This window comes from Emys orbicularis, chromosome 13, assembly GCF_028017835.1.
Source record: "Emys orbicularis isolate rEmyOrb1 chromosome 13, rEmyOrb1.hap1, whole genome shotgun sequence".
NCBI classification, from domain to species: Eukaryota; Metazoa; Chordata; order Testudines; family Emydidae; genus Emys; species Emys orbicularis.
The window spans coordinates 19,730,288-19,757,199 of NC_088695.1; the positions used below are offsets into that span (position 1 = coordinate 19,730,288).

Genomic DNA, 26,912 nt, shown 5'->3' on the forward strand with positions numbered 1-26,912 from the left:
GAACAAGCATACTGGGATGGGTTTCATTGGCAGGGAAGTGTCTAATTTCACTAGTTAATAAAGCACAAACAGAGATAGGTGCCTATCTCCGTCAGAGGGGCAGGGTTTAGGACATACCCCTCTTGTTGGCATCTCCTGTTGGCTAGATAAAGTAGCTCCCCACCCAGTGGGCTGGCTATTGTGAATCCAGTTCTAAGATGCCCATCTTGCCCAATTGATTGTACTGAGAGCCTAGTCACCTGATTCGGGTTTATGGAACTCAGTGTTGTTCCTGTGATCTTCTAGGTGCCTAAAAGTTATGTGTTGGAATGTTCAGTGTCCCAGCGCCTAAGTCCCCTGGTGGATCCCAGCCTAAAAAACTATCAAGAAGAAATGAGAAGTCCCAGCATATGATAAAAATAGGGTCCTAGGTGTAGAACTCAAAATTTAAATGAAGGACCTGAATGGAGGATGTTCAGAGCTTCTCCAGAAGTAATAATCAAATCCCATCGCAACATGGGACTCTTATCTCAGGCCCAGCCTCTTGCTGTGCCAGCTCTGTTCCAGAAAAGTGATTCCACTCTCTGCTTTAAGAACAATGGCATGTCCTCATTACAGGGCCATTTCAGCCTGGCCTGACCTGCTTAGATATGTGGGAATCGGCAAAGGTTTTACTAACATAGCCCATCCCTAGCCAGGACATTTCTAGGGTTTGTGTCGTGTGTGGATTTTCTGGTGTCTGCTGAGGCTTGAGCTATCATAATAGCCTTTCCCACACTCATGGCACTTATTCGGTTTCTTTCCTGTGTGGGTTCTCTGATGTCTAATAAGCCTTGAGTTCCGACTGAACCTTTTCTCACAGTCATGGCATTTATAGGGTTTCTCTCCTGTATGGATCCTCTGGTGTCTGCGGAGGCTTGATCTGTCACAGAAGTCTTTTCCACAGTCATGGCACTTATAGGGTTTCTCTCCTGTGTGGATTCTCTGATGTTGAATAAGGCTTGAGCTCTGACTGAAGCTTTTCCTGCAGTCGGGGCATTCATAGGGCTTCTCTCCCGTGTGGGTTCTCTGATGTTGATTAAGGTGTGACTTCCTAGTGAATCTTTTCTCACATTGGGGGCATTTAAAGGGTTTCTCTCCCGTGTGGGTTCTCTGATGGCAAACAAGGGCTGAGTGCTGTCGATAGCTTTTTCCACAGTCAGGGCATTCATAGGGTTTCTCTCCTGTGTGGATTCTCTGATGTGCTAGAAGGTCTGGGCCTAAACGGAAGCTTTTCCCGCACTCATTGCATTTGTAGGGTTTCTCTCCCGTGTGGATTCTCTTATGGGAAACAAGGGTTGAGCGCCGTCGAAAGCTTTTTCCACAGTCAGGGCATTCATAGGGTTTTTCTCCTGTATGGATTCTCTGATGTGCTAGAAGGTCTGAGCCCAAACGAAAGCTTTTCCTGCACTCATTACATTTGTAGGGTTTCTCTCCTGTGTGGATTCTCTGATGTTGAATAAGGGCTGAGCTCTGACTGAAACTTTTTCCACAGTGAGGACATTCATAAGGTTTCTCTCCTGTGTGGAATATCTGATGTGCTAGGAGTTCTGATCTGTATTGGAAGCTTTTCCCACAGTAACTGCACATGTAGGGTCTCTCTCTAATGGGGATTCTCTGTTGAATAGTTTCTTTGACTTTCTTGACTCCTCTGCTCCTGTGAGTGGATTTACTCTGTCTCCCTTCTGAGAGGTTTCCCCGATGCTTCTCTGCGCTGCTCTGACTCTCACGGGCCTCTCCCTCCTCAGGACTCTGGGAAACATGCCCTTCACCTCTTCCCGATACCATCCCCTGTGGTTCCACTCGCTCAGGACCTTCCTGCTGAGGATTCTCCTCCTCAATCTCATTCACTGTCCCATCACCTGCAGGGATAGAGAGAGAATCCAGACAGGAGTCAGTCCCTGTGCCAGGGACAGGGAACCTCAGAAAGGGAAACAGGAAAGGGGGGAACAAACCCAAATAACTGCTGGGGAGATTGAAATATCAGGAACTGTATCTTTCTACCCCGATACCCTTCCCCAGAGGAGTGAGAGGAGGAGACCCATCCTTCCTCCACATCCTCTGAGTATAGATCAAGGCAGGGGCTGAAGGGTCAGACAGTCTTGATGAAAATGCATAAGAGGCTTCAGCCATGAGGGTTTAACAATTAGTTTCTAACTGAGGTGTTTCATTACCTGTGTGGGCATTGCTTGGGCTCTCCCTTTCCTCGTGGCTCTGGAGATCAGGGACCCACAGCTCCTCCCCTCGTTCCAGCCGGGAAAGGACGTTTGGTTTGGAAACTGGAAATTCTGCTGGGGGTGGGTGGGCAAGGAAACAAGTGTTGAACTTGTTCATTAATGTTAGTGCTGTAACTCCTTCCAGACCCAGAGTCTGAACAGAAAATCCCAGAGAAGCTCCATCCTCTCCCCAACCCCACCCTACAGGGACTGGGCTATAAATCATACAAGATTCCATGATGCACTGATCTGGAGCAAGGGTTACCAGCTTGTTACCAGTTCACCTATGATAAGTTACACCAGGGGTTCCCAAACATTTTTCCATGAGACCCACTAGTGCACCCATAATAGGCAGAGACCCACTATTAACGTGTGTCCGTCAGAGTGAGGGGCCCCGTAGGACATGCATATGACCCCTCATCTCAGCGGGGGACAGGGCCAGTGAGAGGGCAAAGGAGCCAAGAAGCTGTCACAGCCAGCCCCCACTGTTATACTATGGCTCAGAAGCCTGCTGAGTGTCTTCAGGTGGTCATCTGGCAGCTCTGCTCCAGTCATCCACCCAGCACCTGTCACGTATCTCAGGCATCCCCTGCCCAGGAACAAGGGAAGGACTTGGGGGCTCCCAGTGCCAGGCAGGGTTGGCCTTAGGGTTGGTCGTAATGGGAGACCACCCAGGACACCATGATCAGGGGGGTATTATAAACCCTCCCCCCCCCACACACACACAGCCAGCCCAAGCCCCCAAGTGCTGGGGTCAGAGCTAGGGATGGGCAGAATTGATGGCATCCTAGCCAGGGGCTCCTACCATGTACCATGGTCCACCTGCTAGTCCTGTCCAGACTGAGGAGGGACAGGACTTCCTCTGCAACTGTATGGGCTGCTCCTGGAGCCGAGTTAGACCCTCCTCTGGGAACCTCCCCCAGCTCCAGGAAGCTTCCCTCCCCCCGGCCCACCCAGTCGCCATTTTCCCTAAGGCCAGTCCTGTTGCTGGGCAGAGGCAGATGCTCAAGCCAGGACTGGCTGTTACCTTAATGGACTCAATCACCCATCACCGATCCCGATTTAGGGACAATACTACAGGGGGACGCACAGCCAGGGATCGCAGGGTATTGAAGCTCAGAGTGGGAACAGCTGTGAACCATGCAGCCTCCTCCAGCCGCCGTCTCATGAGGTAGGTCCCTTCTCCTCACCCTCTGCCCATCAGTTGGCAGCTCTACTTCACCAGCCACCACTCTACCAATGTATAAAGTTTGGGGTTGTCCACACAAAACTCAACCCATAGCAGACCACCTGGGACTATGTCATGGACAGAGCCCAAGGTTTGGGAACCCTTCCCTTATTTGACCCCTTTTAGATACAGATTATGACAGTGAGCTGGGGCAATGAGCGTGTTAGGCCTGATGTGATTTAGGCTATGGTGTGCCCTCTGCCGACTGGCATTGAGGGGCTTGATGGGTCACACCTGGGTCACAATGGACTAGCACTAGGGTCCCATCCCAATGCTGATCAATGCTCATTCAGTCCTTCCCCATCACCCATGAGACCCTGGCTGACACCACTGGCCTGATACTGGCTCTCTTCACCCAATCAGCCTGCTACATATAGCACAGACCCAGAGAGGAGAACTCTGGAGGAGAAGTAGCCATTCTCCTCCCACTTGGGCTGAAATGTGGGAGATGCTCCCTTCCAACAAACCTCTCCAAGTCCATCTGTATAGTTTCACAGGTGCACCTTTGAGCAAAGCAATTAATCTCGAAGCTTGAGTCCGATTGCCTTTAGTTGGAGTTAAGCAGTTCCTTAGGTGTTTTGCTTAATAGGAAAGACTTTTGGACCTGGGGCCTGAATCCAGAGACAAGACTAACAGGTATCCAGGTAACTTACAGACCTGCAGATATAGAACCAGACATATGAAGGTCAAAAGGACCATTATGTTCATATAGTCTGACCTCCTGCAAAATTCAGGCCAGTTATTTCTGCATCAAGTCCATATCTTCTGGTTGACCTAGACCACATTGTTATAAAGGTATCTCCAGGTCTGATTTAAATTTCTCAAGTGACAGAAAATTCACCATATCCCTGGGTAAGGTGTTTCAATGGTTAATTCATATCAGTGTTCTACATTTACACTTCATCTCCAGCCTGAATAGATCAAGCTTCAGCTTCCCACATAGCATCTTGGTTTGCTTTGATTTGCTAGACTGAAGACCCGTCTACTCTTTCCCATGTAGGTATCTGTGTACCAGGATCAAGTCAGAATTCAACCCTCTCTTTGCTTAGGCAAATAGATTGAGCTCATTAAATCTTTCACTATAAAATGTCCTCAGAATTTCTAAAAATAAAATAAAATAAAAATGAAAATGTCCTAACTTAAAACATCTAACACAGGGGAATACTACGGCAGGCTTCATGTCGACAAAGAAAGAGGAACTGATCAGAAAATTAAAAATCAGTGATTGCTGAGGTGCAAGCCATAAAATCATAGAAACAGAATCACAGAAATGTAGGGTTTGCAGTTACCTCCAGAAGTCATCTATCCAGTCCCCTGTGCTTAAGCAGAATTAAGTAAACTTGACCATTAATGAAAGGTGTTTGTCATCTCTTCGTTAAAACCTCCAGTGATGGGGATTTCACAGCCTCCCTACATAACCTTTTCCATACCATTATCATTAGAAAATTTTTCCTAATATCTCACTGAAATCTCCTTTGCAGCATACCTTTTTGTCCTACCCTTGGTAGACCTGGAATACAATTGATCACCATTCTCTTTTTAACAGCCTTTTACATATTTAGGGTCTGTTATCATGTGGCCCTACAGCCTTCTCTCTTATAGACTAAATGTGCCCAGTTCCTTCAACATTGCAAAAATTACCACAATGTACAGATTTTACCCATCACATACAGAAAAAGAAAAAAACTGTAATGGATCACTGTTTCATTAAATTCCTCTGTTTTGTATTTGTTATGAGACAAATAGCTCACATCACACTCCACAGACATTTTGAAAAAGAAAGATTTAAGGAATATGAAAGAGTTCACTCCTGCTTTGGTGATACTGCAGAATTAAATTATTAATATTTTTTTGCAAGTGCAATTTATGAAGACCTTTCGGTGTTACAAAGGAGAATTTAAGTCAAAGGTCATGCTGAAACATAGCAATGCTCTGGAACTACTCCCTATGAAGCCAGTCAGGACTCTGGGGGAGCATGCCTCCACTCTCTGAGCATACTGTCTCCAGGGCAAGAAGCTTAAACAGCTTCAACCTTCCTGGGTCTGACCTCAGAGCATTCAGCATCCCCTTCCACACTGTGCACTTCCCGCAGCGAGTCTGACTGGGCGGGGTTCCTGGGGAAGCCAGAAGGCCCTGCACCCCAACTCCATAGTCAGGCGTGACTCTCAGCCAGCCAGTAAAACAGAAAGTTTATTAGTCAACAGGAACATAGAGTAGGATAGAACTTGTTAGCACAAAACCAGTGACTTTCAGCCAAGTCCATCTTGGGGGGAGGGGAGCCCAGAGCCAGGGCTCTGGCCCTCCCCTTGCACCCCAAGCCAGCTGAGACTGACTCACTTCCAGCTGCCTGGCCCCTGCCCTGCCCGTTGCTCCTCCTCTGGCCTTTGTCTCGCTTCCCGGCCAAGAGTCACCTGGTCGCATCACCCTCCTGGGTCTCAGGTTACGAAAGGGCAGCCATAGCATCTGTGCAGGCAGCTCGGCAGCTCCCGCGAAAGTCACACACCCTTATTCCCACCACTTAGACATTGGTGCAATACACAGGGAAACTGAGGCACACAAAGCATTCATGCAAAACAGTAAGACTCACATAGGCTCATATACAACATAACAAGAGAAAATCCCCACTTTGTCACTGTAGTTCACTCAGCACTGCTCAGATTGCATTTGATATCTGGAAGTAGAAAAAAATCTAAACTAAGACAATATATATCTATATAAATAGATGCAAGCTGGGTCTGAATGAGCTTTCCCCTGACAGCTAGTTGGGGAGGGGGAGAGACTTCAGGAGCAAACTATATATCTATATCTATATATCTCAGAAGCTATGTTGCCCAAAATGATCAACTTTGGCTGGTGTTGGGTTACAAATCACTTTAGTACTAAATGCAGAGGTAGTGGAAATGTTGTTATCAATGTTGTTATCTTTATTGTATGAGTAAAGGGGAGCAGAACTATGCTTAACCTAGCCTGATTGAGGGGGTCACCCTCAGCTGAAATGAACTCGCTAAGCCAGGGGCTTGAATGCCAGAAGCCTTGGAAAGTAAAAGGAAGTGGAAACAGATATCCCTGCTAAGATGTGTGGACTCTGTCTAAGGGTCCCCATTCTAGTTTAACTTGTTCCTTTTCACTGTTCAAAGATAGAGCTTAATAGACTCCATTAGGAGTCTTTTGCTTTGTTAAGTGTTCACAAGAGCTGTGAGGGGACAGATTTTCTGCCCACTTCAGGGGTTCTCCCCTCTAAGAGTTGGAAATCACGAAGAGCTGAGTGAAACCTCAAGAGACTGACCTGCAGAGGTCACAGCAGAGAGGCTGATGGCAGCAAAAGGTAACCAGCAAGCATCCTTCTGGTGGGATGGTAAGCAAAACAGCAGCTGGTGGGGCGGCCAGCGGAGCAGAACGCCAGCCAGAGCAAGTGCTCAGATAGCCGAACAAGCAAGGTGCCTTCTTCCCTGGGTGGGAGGTGAACTCACAGAGGTACATCTCTGAACCCTGAGTCCTCAGTGACCAAAGACAACCACATTGTAGTAAGGGATCAGAGAGGGGCACAGTAAAGGAACTTTTGGTTGTAGAACTCAAGAACATGAGGCAGAAGACACTGCCCCTGCACTTGGGGGTGAGGGTCCTGCTCACAGTTTTATGATTATGAATCTTGCTTGTGGCATTTTCTCTAATTAATGTCAGCTGACTTCCCTCCTTTCATTCAAAGTTTCTTTTCTACACTCAGACTCTGTGCTTGCGAGTGGGGAAGTATTGCCTCTCAGAGACACCCAGAACTGGTGTGTAATTTTCCCAGGTTACCAGGTGGGGCTTGAGCTGGTTCTGTGTTGTATTGTTGAAAAGGAACCCCTAGATATTGAACCAGGACCTTTCTGCTGCCATCTCCACCTGGGAGAAGGGTTACATATAGATATATTATCTATCTATCTATATACACTCATACCACACACACATACAGTTTAGAGAGGTCAGTTTCACAAATCTACGAACAATTATGTGACAAATCATATGGGAGAAAAAATTTAAACGTGAATGCTAATTTAGAACTGTTCAGTAACATTTCAATAAATTTCCAAAAAACAGAAAAAACCCTACAATTCCACAAACAAAAATTGTGGACATACTGTTTAAAAATAACCAACAAAAACCTGGTAAAATGGGAAACAAAAACATATACACACAAACAAACACATGAAGGTATATATTGTTTTCAAATACATAACAAATGATAAAGGAGAAAATTGATAGTAATAAATATCAATTAGGAACTGGGAATTGTAGAAAATTGATAAGGGAAGGAAAAGGAAACAAGGAAAACAAACTCAAAACAGCAGAATTAAGGAGCATATGAAGGAACTGTTTAAAGTATACTGGAAAAACTGTAATCCTACCAACAGTATTGATCCATTACTAGATGGGAAGGGTAGAATAATGCAGAAAAAGCAGAAGGGTTCAATAAATATTAAATTAACTTGATATATTTTTTGATGAGATTACATGTTTGACTGACAAATATAGTATGTTAATTTAATAGTTAGTGTTCATGTACTGTACTCCCAATTGGAGTTAGACAGTTCAATAAATTTAAAATCTGGCCTTTAAACATTTGACTTGGTAGCTCATGACATTTTTATTAACAAAACTAGAATGATACAAAACTAACATGGCGCATATTAAAGGGGTTTAAAAAAATGACTAAATGTGATAGATCTAAAAATGTAATTGTAAACAAGGGGTGTGTGTTTCAGGTGGGGCCCCTGCGGGGATCGGTTGTTGGCCCTACTCCATATGACATTTTTATCAATGACCTTCTAGAAAACATAAAGTTAGTAGTGATGAAGTTTACAAAAGACTGTCATGGGGTGTGCACCCCATACCCAGCCCTGACAGAGATAACGAGGGCCTGAGAGATCAATTGGGTTACCTGGCATCATCACCTGAGAGAGGGAGGGCCTAGAGTAATTGAGAGCAAAGTAAGCAGCAAGCAGCAAGAAGGCACCTGATGCCAGGAAAGGTACATTCCCTGGCCGAGATGCAAGGAGGCGCATCTAGCAGTGAGTGGGAACCCATTACAATGACATACAGATTGGGGGAGTGTTAAATAATGAAGGGAGCAGGTCGCTGACACAGAGCAATCTGGATCGCTTGCTATGCTGTGGGCAATGCTTTCAGTATTGCCCAATGTAAAATTTTACACATGAGAACAAAGAATGTTGGCCATACGGATAGGAACTCTGTCCTGGGAAGCAGCAACTCTAAAATAAATCTTGGGGGGACACAGTGGATAATGAACTGAACAAAAGTTCCCAGTGCATTGCTGTGAGAAAAGTGACTATTGACATCCTTGAATGCATATCCAGGTAGGGTGACCAGACCGTCCCGATTTTATAGGGACTGTCCCGATATTTGCTTCTTTGTCCCGCGTTCCGACCAATGTTTGGTCGGGACACTGGACAAACAAGAAATTTTGCCCTCCTGGAGGGACTCTCACCCCCCCCCCCGCCCCAGCTCCGCCCCCTCCTTCCCCCATTGGCTCCCTCCCCAAATCCCCGCCCTGGTCCCGCCTCTTCCCCAACCACGCGGCATTCCTCCTCCCTCCCAGGCTTGCAGGTACATGGCGGTGCATGCCGGGAGGGAGGGAGGGAGGGGGTGGTGGCGGCGCCTGGATCCTGGAGCTGGTGAGTCAGCTCCGGCACCCAGGCACCGGGCGGGCAAAGGGGGGCTGGCAAGGGAGGGAGGGAGACGGGGGGGCTCAGCTCTGAGCCCCCCGCTGCGCCAGAGGGCTCCTGTCCGGCCCCCGGGCCGCTGCACACAGAGGGCCCAGGGCTGGGAGCGCAGCGCGGAGGCTGCTCCAGCCCTGCAGCCCGCGGGGCAGCGCGGTGGGTCCGGGTGGGGGCAGCGCGGAGCGGGCAGGGGCTGGGTGGGTGGCGCGGGGGCGTGGGCCGAATCCCCGCTGTTGCCGGGGAGCCCTGCGCCTCTCCCTCCCGCTCGCGGCTGCAGCTCCTTCCCGGCGGGACGTGCCCCCCAGCCTGCCCCGGGCACATGCGGCGCGCATCCCGCCACTGGCAGGGAGCCCCGCACCTCTCCTGCTCGGCTGCGCTCCAGCGGCTCCTTCCCGGCGGGAGGGAGACTAGGCATGGCGGACACGCGCCGCATGTGCCCGGGGTGGCGGGAGGCGCGTCCCGCCGGGAAGGAACCGCAACCGTGAGTGGGAGGGAGAGGCGCGGGGCTCCCCAGCAGCAGCAGGGATTCGGCCCGCGCCGTCCACCCGGCCCCTGCCCGCTCCGCGCTGCCCCCCGCCCGGCCCCACCGTGTGCCGCATGTGCCCGGGGCGGTCCGGGGGGCGGGAGGCTCCGCGTGGGGAGCGCGCGCGGCCGGGACCTGCTAATGCCCCCGGCCTCTTTGAAACTCCCTTTTTTTTTTTGCTCCGCCCCCCCCCCTTTTTTTTTTTGCTCGGCCCCCCTGCATCCTGATATTTTATATCTCTGATCTGGTCACCCTATATCCAGGGCACTCCCAACTAGGAATAGAGAGGTGATATTACCTCTATATTTGACAGTTGTGCGACTGCTGCTGGAATACTGTGTCCAGTTCTGGTGCTCACAATTAAAGAAGGATGTTGAAAAATTAGAGAGGCCTCAGAGAAGAGCCACAAGAATTATAAAAGGATTGGAGGACAGGTCCTATAAAGGAGCTCAACCTATCTACTTTATGAAAGAATAGACTAAGGGGTGATTTGATAACGATCTATAAGTCTCACATAGGGAACATAAATTAAACATAAGATGGCTCTTCAGTCCAGCAGACAAATGTGTAACAAGATCCAGTGGCTGGAAGTTGAAGCTAGAGACATTTAAATATGAAATAAGTTGTAAAGTTTTAACAGTGAGGCTAACTGACCATTCGACAAAACTTACCCAGGGCTCTGGTGGTTTCTCCATCACTGGAAATTTTTTATATCAAGAATGAAGGGGTTTTTTCTAAAAGAATCACAGGAATTAGTTGAGGGATTGTTACACAGGAGATCAGACTAGATGATAACAACAATCCATTAAGGCCTTATAAATTCTGAATCTAGTCCTCTAATCATTCTTGTAGCTCTTTTCTAAACCTGTGCTAATTTGTGATCATCCTTTCTGCAGTGTCAACACCAGGACTGGATACAGTATTCACTAATGGTCTAACTAATGCGATGTTAAGAAGCAATGAGGTTCTCCTCATTACCGCTGCTTCATATTCCCCTGTTTAGCTACCACTGGATCATATTAACCCTCTTAGCTACAGTATCACACTGGATGCTCATATTCAGGTGGCTTCCACCATGACCCTTTGGCCCTCTCCAGAGTCACTGATTCCCAAAAGCTCCCCATAGCAGGGGATAGAGACACCGTCTGACATGGTGATGAACCAGGCTCACGGTGTTGGGGACTTTGACAAACGCACAGACAATTCCTCAGACACAGCAGCACAAAACCTCCCCTCAGGTCTGTCCAGCTCATTTTCTCACAGGAAATCTCTGTTCCCACACGCACAGCCATCTACACCCTGGACTGGTGGACACGGATGTCAGAAATGTCAGAACTGTCCCTGTACATCCACTTGAGCTACTCTGTGCACCACAGACCCAGAGACTGGGAGTAATCTCTCTCCTCACAGCTTGACTCAAATGCAGACTGAAAGTCCTACAAATCTGTTCAGTTCCCATCATGCTTCACTGCTGGAAATTCATGAACCTCAAACAATGCCAGCATTTACTGAATACAAACTCTACCCAGCCAGGAGAACAAGGGGCAGAGGAATTAGCTAGGCATGACAATTATTTCACCACAGCCACTGTTGACCATCTGGCACTGCAGATCCCCTCCAAACAGACACCACAGTACTGGGGCCCCTGCAACAGCTAAAGCAGAGTTGGAGAACACTGGAACATTGCCGATGGGGAACCCCAGCAGAGACAGAGAGTTTGGCACAAGGAATTCTTGTAACCCTTTGCCACTGCTGCTGCTGCAGGAGGGAAAAAGAGTATTAATTACAGCAGCATCTGGAATCTCCAACTGGAATAAGGGCCCCTTTGTGCTGTCAGTGGTATTTATCTGCCAGTCCCCATACCATTACCACAGGGACTGAGCACTAGGAGTCACAAAACCAAACCCCGCTCAGCTGCCACCAAACCCTGCAGATCCCTGAGCTTGTTTGGTGCCTAAATTTTTGCAGTGAAATTTCCCACATTGCATCCTCTCACCAGGCATCCAAACGTCTAAGCCCCAGCGTGATGCATGGGCCAGGAGCTGATGGGTGTTCTGCTGTCTCACTGTCCTGAAGGGCCCAGGCTGGTCAGTGTGCTCTGAGCTCCCCTCCCACATTGGCGCCTAGAGCTGAACTTCCACAAAACTAGGGTGGGGGAATCCCTCCCTCCTAGCGGATGTTTGATGCCAGGCCCACTAAGGTTAATCCAGCCCTGGTTGTGAATCCCATCCAGAGGCACCATCTCTCCTCACTCACTGTACAGGGAGCACAGACACATAACACAGGCTTTGTGAGTCCCAGCAACTAGGCCTGGGAACACTAAATGTCACCACAACTAAGGTCCTCTCTAAGTTCCTCTGTGAATCTAGAGAGAGACAGTCCCTGCCCCCAACGGGCTTTCCCTGTCAATAGACGAGCCAGACAAAGGGTGGATCGTTATCTCCATTTCACAGAGGGGAAACTGAGACCCAAGGAGATCACAGCTGGGACTTTCAAACATCATAAGGGGAGAGGTGTGCAAGTCACCTCCTCAGGACCCTTTGAAACCCCAGCCTAATTGATTGACAAGAACCCAGACAGGGAGTCTATGGCACAACCAGGGATCTCCTGAGTCCCAGGCCAGTTTCTGAAACAGGGTAGCAGCCTTCCTCTCTTGTGTCTGTGCAGAGAACAACCCCCACAATTATTCCGCATCATTCTTGTCACACTTCGCTGCTTGTGTAGACCAAGCTTACTGCACACACCGGGGGCTCCTGGCATTCCTCCATTCCTCCCCCTACATGCCACCTTCCCATCCCCCTTTATTTCTGGGATTCACTGCACCCCCCATCGCCCCCTTCCATGAAGTGTTGTGTGCCCCATTCCCTCCTCCACCCATAACAGGGCATTCTTCCTCCATGGCAAGAGCTCCATGTGCTCCCATTTTCCCCTCTCCCCATCTCCTCCTGCCCCCTATTCCCTACACAACATCTCTCCCCTCCAGTGATTCTGTGTGCCCCTCATCTCCCCCTACTCTCCATTCCTCTTTGCCCCCATAACCCCATTAGGGATTCTGTGTGCCCCCTCTTCCCTCATCCTCTGTTTCACCCTAACTCCCATTCCCCTCCACCTCCCACTTGCCTTCCTGCATCTGTCCCCATCACCCCCCCCCCAAATACATTTCTATTTCTCCCCACAATAATCAGCTTATGGCCACTGATGTCTAGAACATTCCCTGATATTTTGGAGTTGATGGGACGTGGCTCTCAAAAGTTATCATATTACAGACAGACAGACCAACAGTCACAGAAAAGCCTTCAAAGTTGATTGGAAGGTCTGCAACCTCAGCCAGCTACTTCATAAACCACCCCTCAGGCTGTTTCACTGTGACGAACTGCCATTTGAAAGTGATCAGCGGTGGCTAGGGAAGGACACTGGGACAATGTTGAGGTGGTGCTAACATAAGTCGGATAACCTGAAGCACTGCATCTGCTAGAGGATTCTGGGAGCAGAGTTCTGTTAGCATCAGGCCGGGAAAACTGCTGAACTGTTACTGGCAGTGCGGACTCAGGGTAAATTGGTGGTGGTCTTTGGTCAAATCATGTGAAGTATATAAAGAAAGAGTACACAGAGAACAAGATGGCCGAGGTGTATGTTGCCCTGAAACATGGATGCCCCCGCGAGAGTCCCAGTGAGAAATTAATAATTACCAGTAGCATCAATCTCAGATAGTGGCTTGTTCTCAGATGTCCCTCACAAAACTATGATAGGAAAAATGAGTTATAGAATACCAGCTAGGCTTAACTGGGGGACATGTGACATCTCTGTGCAAGAAAGATATAAGGGCTAGAAAAGAAAGGCATTAGTAGGGGAGGGGGAGAAGAGACAAAAAGACGACTTCTGACCTAAGAAAGAAGACTTCTCTTATCCTGAACACCTAGAGGAGACAGAGGACATTGGGGTAGCCAAAAACCTGCTCCGTTGGACATCTGATCATCCCAGTGCCTAGAAGTGCCAATGACTGGGGCATAAAAGCCTTTATTTAGGATTTGTAGCTCTACTCACTTTGGTTGCTAATCAGGATGCTGTATCAGGTCAATATAATTACTGAGGATTTATGCTTGGGGAATGATGAGATAACTGGCTCTGTGGATGAGGGGAAAGCAGTGGACGTGTTATTCCTTGACTTTAGCAAAGCTTTTGATACAGTCTCCCACAGTATTCTTGCCGGCAAGTTAAAGAAGTATGGGCTGGATGAATGGACTATAAGGATGGACTGCAGGATGACTCCAGCTTGGTGGAGAAGCTCCTGGATCAGGTAGTGCTAGAACAATTCCTGACAGTCCTACCAGGAGGGGCGCAAAGCTGGGTAAGGTGTTTCCAGCCAGCCTCAGTGGAAGAAGCAGTCAAGTGAGCTGAGGCCTACTTTGATGCTGAGGGAGAGGAATAGCCCAAGGTGTACGTCAGATTGAGAGGGGTTCACCAGGGGATGACTCCAGGAGGCTTCCAAGGGGGAAAGACCCCAAGGACTATGGGGGTGCACCACAACAGCAAGGGGTTCGGGGAGCCCTGAAGCCTATGGGAGGTGCTAGTGGGAAGGAGCTAGGAGACCCAGTAGTCTGCTACAGGTGTGGCCAGCCAGGGCATATTAAAAGGCACTGCCCAGAAATGGAATGTAACTACCTGAAGTGTCATTACACTGGAACTAATCAGTCGGAGTCTAATCAGCAGTGACAATCAAGCTGGGAGGAACTGTAGTTAAGGGTCTGGTAGACTCAGGGTATGGGTACACCTTGGTTCGAGAAGACCAGGTGAGGGCAACTGGCCTAGACTGACACCTCCCAGTAGACATCTCCTGTGTACATGGGGAAACCCGAGTCTACCCCACAGCAGAAGTTGAACTGGAGGTACAGGGCTGGAGAGCTCAAGGACCTGCCATGGCCCATAATTTTGGGGAGAGAGTGGATGGGCTACTCAGCCCTCATGTGGGAAGGACCAGGACAGCAACCCAGGACTGAGAGGGTCTGGGCCCAGCTGGGAAAGAAGGCAGACGGGCTGGGAGCCATGGTAAGGAGACCTCAGAACAGAGCCCAGACACAAGACCAGTATACCCCAGACATGAGGGACCTGCTGAGAAAGTGCCATCAAGAGTTAGATGAGGCTAACTTTTCCAGACAGAGTTATTAGCCAGCTAGTCTGGGTAAAGCAGAAGTTGGCCCATGTACAGGTGAAAGGCAAGGGACAGAGGGAACAGTAGTTGGCCTTGCAGGAAGCATTGGCCCAGGCCCAGAGGGAGAAGGAGCAGAGGGTACAGCAGGATACAATAGAGATTCAGACGAAGACCTGGGCTCAGCAGAGTACAGCAGGGACCCAGACAAAGTTCAGAATACTGTGGCAACTCAGCGACAAAGAGTCCTGTGGCACCTTATAGACTAACATGCATGCATCTGACGAAGTGGGTATTCACCCACGAAAGCTTACGCTTACGCTCCAATAGGTCTGTTAGTCTATAAATTGCCACAGGACTCTTTGTCGCTTTTTACAGATCCAGACTAACACAGCTACCCCTATGATAGCTGTGGCAACTCAGGCTAAAATACCCAGTGTGCTAACTAGCATAGAGGCGCAGACAGATTTGCCTCAGCTGGGAGAGGAGAAAGAAAAGTGCTGGGATAGAGAACAGAACCCTAGGATAGGGAAGGGAATCATGCAGGCAGGCTTTATGAGCTCCCTCCTAAGACAGGAGGACATGATGAAACAACTGGAAGCTGCAGAAAAGGAACTGGAGCATCTTAAGTTCAAAAATGAGCAACTGACTGAAGAGTTCCAGTTCACTGCTGAGGAAAAAAAGCTTTTGCTCCACACAGTGTACAATTATTAAACACAGTTAGAGACTCGGCGAACAGACATCCCAAAGCCCAGGAGGTGAAAGTGAGTCAAGGGACCATGAACATGCTCTCCAGGTAAGAAAGACCTGGGAGAGTAAACTCTGGACACCAGGGCAAAGCCTGGCTAGAAGCTCTCCAGAAAGTGAGGTCTGGGGGAGGGAGCCCTGCTTGAAAGGGGCAAGGACTAATACAGAACTACCACGAATCCTGTCAGGGAAAGGGGGGGTATGATGGGGTGGACTAGGCCTAAAGGCCCCCTGCTTGAGGCCTCAGGATTCTGCCACACCATCCCAGGAAAGGAACAGTGGAGAGGTCCTCCAAGCAGGCTAGAGTGGCTGCAGGGGAAGCAGCCAATCTGGGCCCAGGAGGGCCATATAAAAGGAGCTGCAAAACAGAACAGTAGTTGGTTGCTGCTGGAAGCTGGAGGAGAAAGGACTGCATGCCTGGCTGGCTGAGGGAACTGCAGCACAGTGGATAGCTAAGCGGGGGCAGGACCAGGGACCAGGGGAGTAATGAAGGAGCTCCTGTCTGGCTGCAGGGACTGAGCCCGGGGAGAGCTGAAGGAAGATAGTGTCTCCAGGGAGGAAGTCTTGTGGATGCAGCCCCATACTAGGGCTGGACTGGTTTAAAGAATACAGACACACCCAACTAGAGGGGGCACTCACGAGAGGTGGGTGCTGACCTAGTTACCAGTCCCAACCATGCTAGAATAGGGCATAGCGTTTTCAATTAAACAGAACAAGGCTGAGGATGGTATGGTGAAAAATGTGAAGTGTCTAGTGGGGGATCATTGCGAGCACAGGTATGGCCACAACTTCAGGAAAGGGGGGCAGACATTGCCCTTTCAGATGGGCGGACCTTGAGGACTTTGGTAGTTGCTTTAGGAAATTTAATGGCAAGAACTAAATCACAGTTGATGCTGCAACCAGGAGCTAAAATTGTGAAGGCCATGGAAACAGGTACAGAAAACCTGCCAATGGGCCCTTACAGCTTGATGTCCCAATAATTGGCTCAGATAGATGTGGGTGGCCTTCCAGGTGGCTAATAAATTGTGCAGTGTGTACTAACCTATAAAGCCCAGTTAGAAGTCGTGTGTTTTTGTTTGCTTATGGTTTTGCAGATTAACCTATGAATTTATGTAAGCAAGAAGAAGTATGCTGTGAAATCTGCTTCATTTTGCTGCTTGTGGGCTCGCTTGTTATGTGGTTTCTGGACCACTGGTTGTGGGACCTGTCTGTGCCGCAGGACCCCATCCAGTGGATGAGTCAGAAGATTGTGACGTTACTTGGATTTTAATACAATGGGCACCCTTATTAGGGGCACAAACCAACCTTACCTTGTGGGTTGGAGGCACTGATACCTGTTGGATAAGATTGTGGGGAAAGGGGTTAAGTAAAGTACGCTAATCACCTCTAGGGGAAAAGTAATCAAGGGAACAAAAAAGTGTTTGGGTATTGAATGTTACTGTGTTGTGGGATAGGGGTTCCAACCGCTGGAGCCTCCATTGGCCGGGAAGAGCTCACTGCAAAAATGGTCTTCAGCTTAATTGAAAATGTTTTGAAAAATGTAAACTGGTAGTTATTGAACCAGATGTGACATATCAGTATAGGAAAATGAACCTACCAATGGGAGTGCTCAATTACTCTGTTTAAACCCTTAAAAGACCGAAGACCAAAGAAATAAAAGGAAAGTAGAAGCGAAATCCTGGAACATGAAAGTGGCCTCCAGGGTTAATTCTCCTAGGGAGGGGGAAGTTCTGAAAGAGCCTTTAGAGAGTCTAAATTCCAGCATTACATTAGGTAATGGTACAGATTTGATCACAGTCCCAGCCAAAGTAAACTTTGCCATGGGAAAGGACTTTGAGCCAGCCCCTGCAAAATTGCTGTATGAAAGTCACATTAAGGTTGTTTCCTCAATAGTGCTTGCTCCAGTAGCATTAATTCCTCTCTAAAATGCTGGCAAAAAGGACAGCAAGGATCCTCAAAGAAACAAACTTTAATAGTTAAATGGAAATATGACCCAAGTAACAAAAGGTGTTTGTGCATTTCAGGGGTGACAAATTGACACAGAGTCTCTCCACTCTAAGACAAAGAGTGAGAAACTCTGGAACAATTGTCACAATCAGCACATACTGGGGAGCAAGGGAAAATAAAGGATCAAAAAATGAGACCTTCTGTGATGGAATTGAGTACACTATTGGAAAAAGGTAATTTGAAAATTGTTAAAGAAATAAAAAACATTCACACAGAATTGTCCTGGGGAGAGGTGTGTATGAAAGCTCAGGAAACCTTGGAAAAACAGTAAAAGACATTTTGAAACAGTCAGAGAGGTAATGAGCCGAGAACACATGATTGGGCATTGAGTTATTATTCCTATATTAATCAATCACACCAAGAAACGTGGAAGGGGCAAGTGTATACATGTACCATACGCCAGTGCACCCTTGTCCTTTCTGGTGTAGCTAATGGAAAGATACAAGAAATGTATCCGATAATACATGCAAGTGCCTGGAAAAATAAAATAGGGAACTATAAAATAGTACCAAAAAGAAATGGGCTGTGGTGAATTCGTGGAGAAGGATGGAAAAGTATTTTGGGGGCTGGGGAATAGGATACATTAATTAAAAAAGGGAAAGGGAAATATGGAATGGCAACAAAATTGGAATGGAGAATGAAATGGAGATAATTATAAATTTAGAGTGGAAAAAGGGGTGGGTAGGAATTCTATAAAATAAATGAATAAAAACTTGTATTGGCATCAGAAAAAAAAAAAGTAATACATCTCTATCCCGATATAACGCAACCTGATATAACACGAATTCAAATATAACGCGGTAAAGCAGCGCTCCGGGGGGGGTGGGGCTGTGCACTCCGGGGGATCAAAGCAAGTTCAATATAACGCAGTTTCACCTATAACGCAGTAAGATTTTTTGGCTCCCAAGGACAGCATTATATCAGGGTAGAGGTGTATAACAAAAAATAAAACCTGGCAACTGGAGAAGTACCAATTGCACCCCAGACTGTAAAAAAACATATATAACTCACCTTAGAATGACACCCCCTAGTTTGGAAAAAAACAGGGTGAAATGGTACTGAATAAAACATGGAACTTCAAACATAGGAAAATACACTAAATAAAATAAAACAAAATGCAGACCTTGTAATAAATGTAAAAGAAGCACTTGCCCATAAGTATAAAATCATTAAGGCAAATGTAAAAAATACACATAAATGAGATTTTATACGGTATAATATTGTAGTTTAGGTTCCTAAATGGAATAATAATAAATGGACAATTTTAATTTGAATTCTAGAAGGAATCAAAGTATTATCAGTATGCTTTTGTATTTTAAAATTGATGTGCCAATGATACAGGTGAAGGTGTCAAAGACCTTTTAAAATTAACCTAATAACAAATGAAAGTGCAAGCTATGAGGACGTAGCACAGAGAGAGCACATAGCCCCAATGTAAGTAATTAATTGGTGCAATATCACAATGATTTTTAATAATTGGTTATCAAGTGGGGGACTGTTGAGGTGGTGCTGACATGAAACTGGTAACCTGAACTGGTATCTGCTAGAGGATTCTGGGAGCAGAGTTCTGTTAGCATCAGGCTCAGAAAATTGCTGAATTGTGACTATCACTGGGGTCTTGGGGTAAACTGGTGGTGGCCTTTGGTCAAATCATGTAAAGTACATAAAGAGAGAGTACACAGAGAATGACATCACCTAGGTGTATGTTGCCCTGAAACATGGATGTGTCCCAGTGAGAAGTTAATAATTACCAGTGGTGTCAACCTCAGACAGTGGCCTGTTTTCAGTTGTCCCTCACAAAACTATCATAGGAAAATGAGTTATAGAATGCCACTTAGACATAATTGGGGGACATGTGACACTTCTGTGAAAGAAAGATATAAGGGCTAGAAAAGAAAGGCCTCATTCGAAGAGGAGGGGGAGAAGAGAGAAAAAGACGACTCCTGACCTAAGAAAGAGGACTTCTCTGAACACCTGAGCACCTAGAGGAGACAGAGGGTGTCAAGGTAGCTAAAACCCTGCTCCGTTAGACATCTGATCTCCCTAGTGCCTAGCAGTGCCAACGACTGGGGCTTAAAAGATTTTCTTTGATTGGTGTACCCACTTTGCTTGCTAATAAGGATACTGTAACAGACCAATATCGTTACTGAAGATTATGCTTGGGGAATGGAGGCTTACTAGGGATCTGGGGCAAAAATCTGTCTGGGATTGGTCCTGCTTTGAGCAGGGGGTTGGACTAGATGACCTCCTAAGGTCCCTTCCAACCCTGAAATTCTATGACACTGGTCACTTCCCTGCCCGACTGATGGGAGAGTTGAGAACATCGGGGGCCTCCAGCTAACTCAGCTGACTGAGGCAGAACTTGGGCAAGATGGAGGTAAAGCACATTGGAGAATCTGACCATTGGGGACTCAGGCAGACCCAAACCAGGAGACACGTGTCCCTGAAAGGCAGAGGGGTCAGAGGCCTCATAGGATGGAAGTAGTCCTGAGAAAGAGTGAATTTCTCCCACTTGAGAGCTTTGATTAGGGGGAGACCCACACCATCATTACGTCTCTGAATCTCCTGTCCTGTGGGATGTGATGCACTGGGGGACTGTCTCTCATACACAGGAGCTGCAGATTACATGGCCTGATCCCTCTGGAATACAGGGGACCAGGGACTATCCCTGTACAGAATCTGACCCAGATGCTTCAGAAACCTGCCTCTGCCCCCAGCTTCTAATACCCGAGGGGACAGGAATCCTTACCCAGCGAGGTCACAGTTTCATAGTTCTCCTGCATGACGTCCCTGTACAGGGCTCTCTGACCCGCGTCCAGCAGGGCCCATTCTTCCTCGGTGAAATACACAGCCACCTCCTCGAAGGTCACCAGCTCCACTGCAACCATTTTCCTTCCCCGTCACCTGGGAGAATGGGACGATCTCGAGTGAATCTTGGATGTGATTCTGCAGTCTGGAGAGGTTTCAGAAGGGGCTTTAATCCATTTAAATCCTCTATCCATCCCAGATTCTTTCTCTGCAGACAAATGTAGACTCTGCTGTACTAGGGAAATGATTGAGTCAAGATTTTTGAAAAAGCAACCGACATTTCAGCTCTGAAATCCACATCCAGTTCTCTCAATAAGTGGCCTGATTTTTGTAAGTGCTGAGCCTGCCACATTGGGGTTCAGTTCTGACAGCCCAGCACTGCTGATGATCAGCCCTTTTACTCAGCTGCTTGTGTATGGGCTGAGAAAATGAACTTTCTGCTCCAGCATCTAAGATCCTGGCCATAGTCACCTAATTACAGCAGAGACCCAGCAGCTCCTACATGGGCTAAAAACACTGACACCATTTTAAACCCTCACAGTAACAGTTATTAAATGAAGTCAATGGGAATGATCAGATTCTCAAAGACAAGAATGTACGTAACCATCTTTGGGATTGGATCTTAAATGAGTAACCACATTTTATTGAGTACAAACAGCTCAGTCTTTGTGGACACATATTTTGACAGATAGTCACCAGACAGAGAGCAACCTGTCTAGTTTAGGAATTCTGTCAAATCTATAGCCAAAAGGCATTAAAATTGCTAGAAAAGAGATTTTTTTCTTAATTAGAAAAATATTTCTGCCCCCTTCCCCGACCACTGACCCCTAGTAAGTGCATCTCTTTTCTCTGGCCCCTTCTCAGAAGCAGACTATGTGTATTTTCCTCCAACTTTCTAAAATATTCACCCCTGGACAGAGAATTTCATCCCTAAAGATGAACATAGGAATTGCCAGAGTGCATGAACCCCAAAATGCATGTAGTAAAAAATGATGGGGTCTAAATTAGCTTTTACCACTCAAGAAAGAGATCTTGGAGTAATCATGGATAGTTCCTTGAAAACATCCACTCAATGAGCAGCAGCAGTCAAAAAAGCTAACAGAATGTTGGGAAACCTTAGGAAAGGGATAGATAATAAGACAGAAAATATCATATTGCACACATATTGAATAGTGTGTACAGATATGGTCACCCCATCACAAAAATGATATATATTGGAATTGGAAAAGGTACAGAAAGGGCAACAAAAATGATTAGGTGTATGGAACAGCTTCCATGTGACGAGAGATTAATAAGACTGGGATTTTTCAGCTTGGAAAAGAGACAGCTAAGGAGGGATATGATAATCCATCATGACTGGTGGGGGGAAGTAAATACGAAAGCTTTATTTACTCCTTCTCATATCAGAACAACTAAGGTCAGCAAATGAAATTAATAGGTAGCAGGTTTAAAATAAACAAAAGGGAGTATTTCTTCACACAACACACAGTCAACCCGTGGAAGTCTTTGCCAGAGGATGTTGTGAAGGCCAAGGCTATAACAGGGTTCAATAAAGAACTAGATATGTTCATGAAGGATAGATCCATCAATGGCTTATTAGCCTGGATAGGGCAGGGATGGTGTACCTAGCCTTTGTTTGCCAGAAGCTGAGAATTGGCAACAGGATGGATCACTTGATGATTGCCTATTGTGTTCATTCCCTCTGGGGCACCTAGCATTGGCCACGGTTGGAAGACTGGTCTAGATGGACCATTGGTCTGACCCAGTCTGACCATTCTTATGCGTGTATTATAAGCATCTGAAAAGGGTCCTTTAGACTAAAATTGTGCACCCAACACTAATCATCACTGTGTGCTCCAGAGGTTACGAAAGAGCAGGATAAAAGGAGCCACATTGGGGAATCTCCTCTGACACTGGCCCCAGGGCAGCACATCCCCCCCCAGCAGTGTGGAACCAGGCAAAGGCAGGAACTGGCTCTTCCTTTTCCTACTCCTCACCTTCTCCCCAGAAAAGTCAATCTGCCCCGGGGTGCTGCAGTGAATGGAGCTGGGCAGGGCTGGTAGCCGGGAACTTCCCTCCCCACTTTTTGTTCCTACTTCCCTTCCAGTTTCTCCCCCTGTCTCCCTCCTGCCCCCTCTCCCCTCCCCTTGGGCTGGGAGACTCGGTCCCTGGCCCAGTCCCAGGGCGTTCGCTCTCCCAGAGCTGGCACTCAGGGGAGCAAAGCCTGGGGGGGGGGCTGTCAGGGAGGGCAGCAGTGCTGTGACTTGAAGACCAGGGCTGGCTCCAGGCACCAGCTTAACAAGCAGGTGCTTGGGGCGGCCAAGGGAGAGGGGCGGCACGTGCGGCAATTCGGGGGCGGCAGGTCCCTCACTCCCTCTAGGAGCGAAGGAAGGACCTGCCGCCGAACTGCCGCCGCCGCCGATCGCAGCTTTTTTTTTTTTTTTCTTCCCCCAATTGCCGCCGCCGGTCGCGATTGCGATCGCGGCTTTTTTTTTTTTTTTTTTGCTTGGGGCGGCAGAAATGCTGGAGCCGGCCCTGATGAAGACCCCCAGGAGCAGAGATGGGGCGTGGAGGGGCTGTTTCTGCAGCGTCACTTTCCTGCCAGGTGTTATGTGAAAAACTGCTATCTGACTTAATTTGCTATTTAGGGTGTACTGAACATGCTCAGTAACATCTGCTGAAGTCACTGCCCCTTCACCATGCCCTTACTTGGCATCAGATTCTGTGGACTGCTTTTTACAGGGGTTAAAAGGAGGAAATCAGAGGAGAGGGGGCCAGGATCTGAGCAGAGGGCAGAAATTCACTGGGGGGGGGGGGCTCAAGCAGCTGGAGGCAGGGTTGGGATAGGGGCTGAGGGGTAAAATCAGGAATTGGGGGGAGGAGCTGGAGTTAAGCCCAGGGGTAAGGCACTGCCAGAGGGTGACTGAGGACAAAACCCCAGCAGAGGCAGGGGGTAACAGTTACCCAGGTGGACTGAAACACCAGTATTTGCAAAAAAATAGGGTGGGGACGCACAGAGAAGCTTCTTGATCCCCCCCAGGACAGTGCATCTCAGCATGGGGCTTCCCAGGGCTGGGTTCTTAAAGACACAGGCATCCCAATGCCTAGTCACCTCAGCTCCTTGCTAGCTGATGTAACCTACTGAGGCGTTACATGAGACGTGATTCAGTGAAACATTTTACATATACACCCTCTCAGAAACAAAGAATCCCTTATCAGTTTATATCATAGAATCATAGAATTTATGGCTGCATAAAGTCTCTGAGCAGTTCACAGATTTTTCTTGTCTGTTGCTGGGATTCCCTGAATTGAGCTCCCTTCCTTGTAATCCATTTTAAATATACTTTGGCTCCTTTAAATTGATTACTTTTAAAATGTTATTTTCATTACTCGTAGCCCTTCATCATTTACTTTTGTTATCATTGTGCAGATGCATGTCATTGTGCTATTTAATTTATATTTTAATAACAAATACTCATCAAAAATATGTATAAGCTGCATAATAAATGATGTGTAAATGACCTCACTCTATTAAGAGATAATTGATACATTTGTACACCAGGCAGGGCTGTTTGGAAGCTAAAGGCTTTATGCTTCCATCCCACACCACTGTCAAGTTTTTTCATCAGACACTCTCTGTTGCATAGAAAAGAACGCTAGTGTAGCCAGTGATGGCCAAAGGCAACCCATAGAGTTCTACAACCTGAGTGGTGGCAACTTCTGACAGAGGTAACCCCGTTAGTCACAATTTGCTACCCCTGGACCAGAAGATAGGAAAGGGGAGCGGTACCAAACCAGGACTAGTTTCTGCAAATAGCCTCACATATCAGTAATTGCTACTGCTAGCAAATCACGTTTTTCACACTACAGGCCCCAGCCCTTCCCCCGGGTCTCTCCCCTCACCTGCAGGCTCCGGCTCAGGGGCTGGTGTCGGCAGAGCCCGGGGCTGCCCCAGGGGCTGGTTCCAGGCACCGCAGAAAGTTCCCCCAGCTGGGCACAGAGGGGAGTTAATGCAGGTCACAAACCCCACTGGGGAGCAGTAGCGGCTTAGCCCGGGCTCCTGGGTCACAATGGAAGCAGCAGCAACAGCCTCTGAGCAGGAACTTCAGCCCCGGAGCTCCCCACCCGTAGCAATAACCGGAGTCTCTCTCTAGAGCCTGCAGCTCCCTCCCGCGACACCCCCGTGCCCAGCCCCGAGATCAGCCCGGAGTGGGAACAGTGTAGCCCTGCCCCCTGCCAACCCCTCTCCCCGCCCCCCGCCTCTCCCCTCGCTGTTCCCCTGCCTCACCGCTGCAGAGCTGGTCACTGAACTGCTCTCCTTGGGTGGAAACCCCACCCCGCCCCAGATCTGCCCCGCCAAGCCGAGTGCCAGGCGTGTGGCAGAGAGAGGCGAGCTGGCGTGTCCCGGAGCCCCCGCAGGATCGAGGCCCTAAGCTGCTGCGCGCTGCAGGCCCACGGCAGCTGTGCTGAGCAGGGGCCAAGGCAGAAGCAGCTGGGGGTGGTTCTGGCTGGTTTGGGGGTGGGGGGAGTCTTTTTAGCTGGGTCCCCAGCAGGGGCTGAGCCGGGATTCCTGCATTTTAAAACACCCTCGTCTCCTGCTCGGGCTAAAGCTGAGCTGCTCAGCCGCTGCAGCGTGACTGGCAGGGGGTCAGGGAGGGCACTTGGGGGGTGCTGGGAGGTGTTGTAATGTTACAATCTGCAGCAAAGAAAATCTCCCCCCTCCCCGCACACCCTGACCCTCCATGGCCAAGTCATCTCTGCCAGCCTCTCCCGTCCCAATGCACACACCAACACGCTGCACAGGTGTGTCACTTAACACTTCTCTTTGTGTAGTACAGATAAGGGGGAGGTGCAAACCTTTCTGATTTTGGAGAAGAGCCATCAACCTGAGAAGGTGGTGACATTCTGGGCTAAAGGACCCAGACCTGGTCCCACCAAGGGCCTGAGGCGTTGTGATGCTGAGGCTTGCTATGCAATGAACCGGGAGAGGAAGGCACCTAAGAATGGATCCACAACAGCCAGCACACTGTGCAGGGGGCCATAGGTGCTGACTCCGTGGGTGCTCTGGGGCTGGAGCACCTACAGGGAAGAAATGGTGGGTGCTAAGCACCCACCGGCAGCCCCCCATCAGCTTCCTCCTTCCCCCTGATGCCTCCAGTCCATGGACAGGCTTCACTGATCAGCGCCTCCACATCCCGCCCACCACAATCAGCAGTTTCGCAGCGTGCAGGAGGCGGGGGGAGGGGGAGGAGCGAGGATGCAGTGCACTCGGTGTAGGGCGTGGAATGGGGTGGGAAGAGATGGGGCAGGAAGAGGCAGGTCGGGTACAGCCTTGGGGGAAGGGGTGGAGTAGGGGTGGGGTCTGGGGCAGAGTCAGGAGGTTGATCACCCCCTGGCACATTGGGAAGTCGGAGCCTCTGCAAGGGTCATTTGTGATAAAGAGGCAGGAACCCGGTGGCTCTGGTGCCTCAGCTGTTCCTTGTGAGAATGAGTTCGGAGCCTCCTCACTCCACGCAGTGACCGGTGGAAAAGGAGGATGCAAAGGTGATGTTCACCTTGTAACTTTTTTAGCAGTGGTTACACCACTCAGCTGGGACCGGGGTAGGGTGACCAGATGTCCCTTTCTTAAACAGGGCTGCCCAGAGGATTCCAGGGGCCTGGGGCAAAGCAATTTCAGGGGCCCCTTCCATAAAAAAAAGTTGCAACACTATAGTAACATGTATTTGGAAATGTAAAAAATAACCAGTGAAATACATTCAAAAATTAATTACGAAATACATTATTTAAAAATATTAAAAGCTTTAATAGTATGTATACATTTGCAATTACATAATGGGCTGTCACTGGGTGATGGTGATGGTTGGTGCCAATGGGCTGTTGCTGCCTGGGGGTGGTGCTACTGTTGCCCAGGGCTGGGTGGGGAGCTGGGCTCTGGGTTGGGGGGTGCCCAGCTCAGAGGGGCTGGGCTTGGAGCTGTGGCTCAGGGCTGTGGGGGGATGGGGTCGGAGGATGTCTGGTTCAGAGGGGGTGGGCTCGGAGCTAGGGGTCAGGGCTGTGGGGGGGATGGGGTTGGGGACTGCCCGGCTCAGAGGGGCTGGGCTCGGAGCTAGGGGTCAGGGCTGCGGGGGGAGGTGGGAGAGGGTGCCCGGCTCAAAGGGTCTGGGCTCGGAGCTGGGGGTCAGGGCTGGGGGGGGGGATGGGGTCGGGGGGTGTCCGGCTCAGAGGGGTTGGGTTCGGAGCTAGGGGTCAGGGCTGTGGAGGGATGGGGTCGGAGGGTGTCTGGTTCAGAGGGGCTGGGCTCGGAGCTGGGGGGGATGGGGTCAGGGGGTGTCCGGTTCATAGGGGCTGGGCTTGGAGCTAAGGGTCAGGGCTGTGGGGGGCTGGGGTCAGGGGTGCCTGGCTCAGAGGGGCTGGGCTTGGAGCTGGGGGTCAGGGCTGGGGGGGGAGGATGGGGTCGGGTGGTGCCCGGCTCAGAGGGGCTGGGCTCGGAGCTGGGGGT

General features: G+C 48.9%; 1 protein-coding gene across 1 annotated transcript; it reads right to left on the minus strand.

Moving 5' to 3' along the window:
- Positions 1 to 684: 684 nt before the first annotated feature.
- LOC135887565 (zinc finger protein 436-like) lies at positions 685 to 20,493 on the minus strand. The gene is made up of 3 exons (XM_065415292.1): positions 20,355 to 20,493; positions 1,325 to 1,880; positions 685 to 1,072 (listed from the first exon to the last, which is right to left on the minus strand). Exons 1-3 carry the CDS (start codon positions 20,491 to 20,493, stop codon positions 685 to 687), a joined length of 1,083 nt encoding a protein of 360 aa, XP_065271364.1.
- Between the last annotated feature and the right edge of the window lie 6,419 nt (positions 20,494 to 26,912).

What these genes read in the sequence shown, in the direction of transcription:
- LOC135887565 (XM_065415292.1), bottom strand. Translation starts at nt 20,493, where the DNA reads ATGGTTGCAGTGGAGCTGGTGACCTTCGAGGAGGTGGCTGTGTATTTC. An exon ending in TGAAACTGTGACCTCGCTGG is followed by an intron (nt 1,881 to 20,354) that starts GTAAGGATTCCT and finishes CTATCCCTGCAG; the next exon opens with GTGATGGGACAGTGAATGAG. An exon ending in TGTGGAAAAAGCTTTCGACG is followed by an intron (nt 1,073 to 1,324) that starts GCGCTCAACCCT and finishes AAGATTCACTAG; the next exon opens with GAAGTCACACCTTAATCAAC.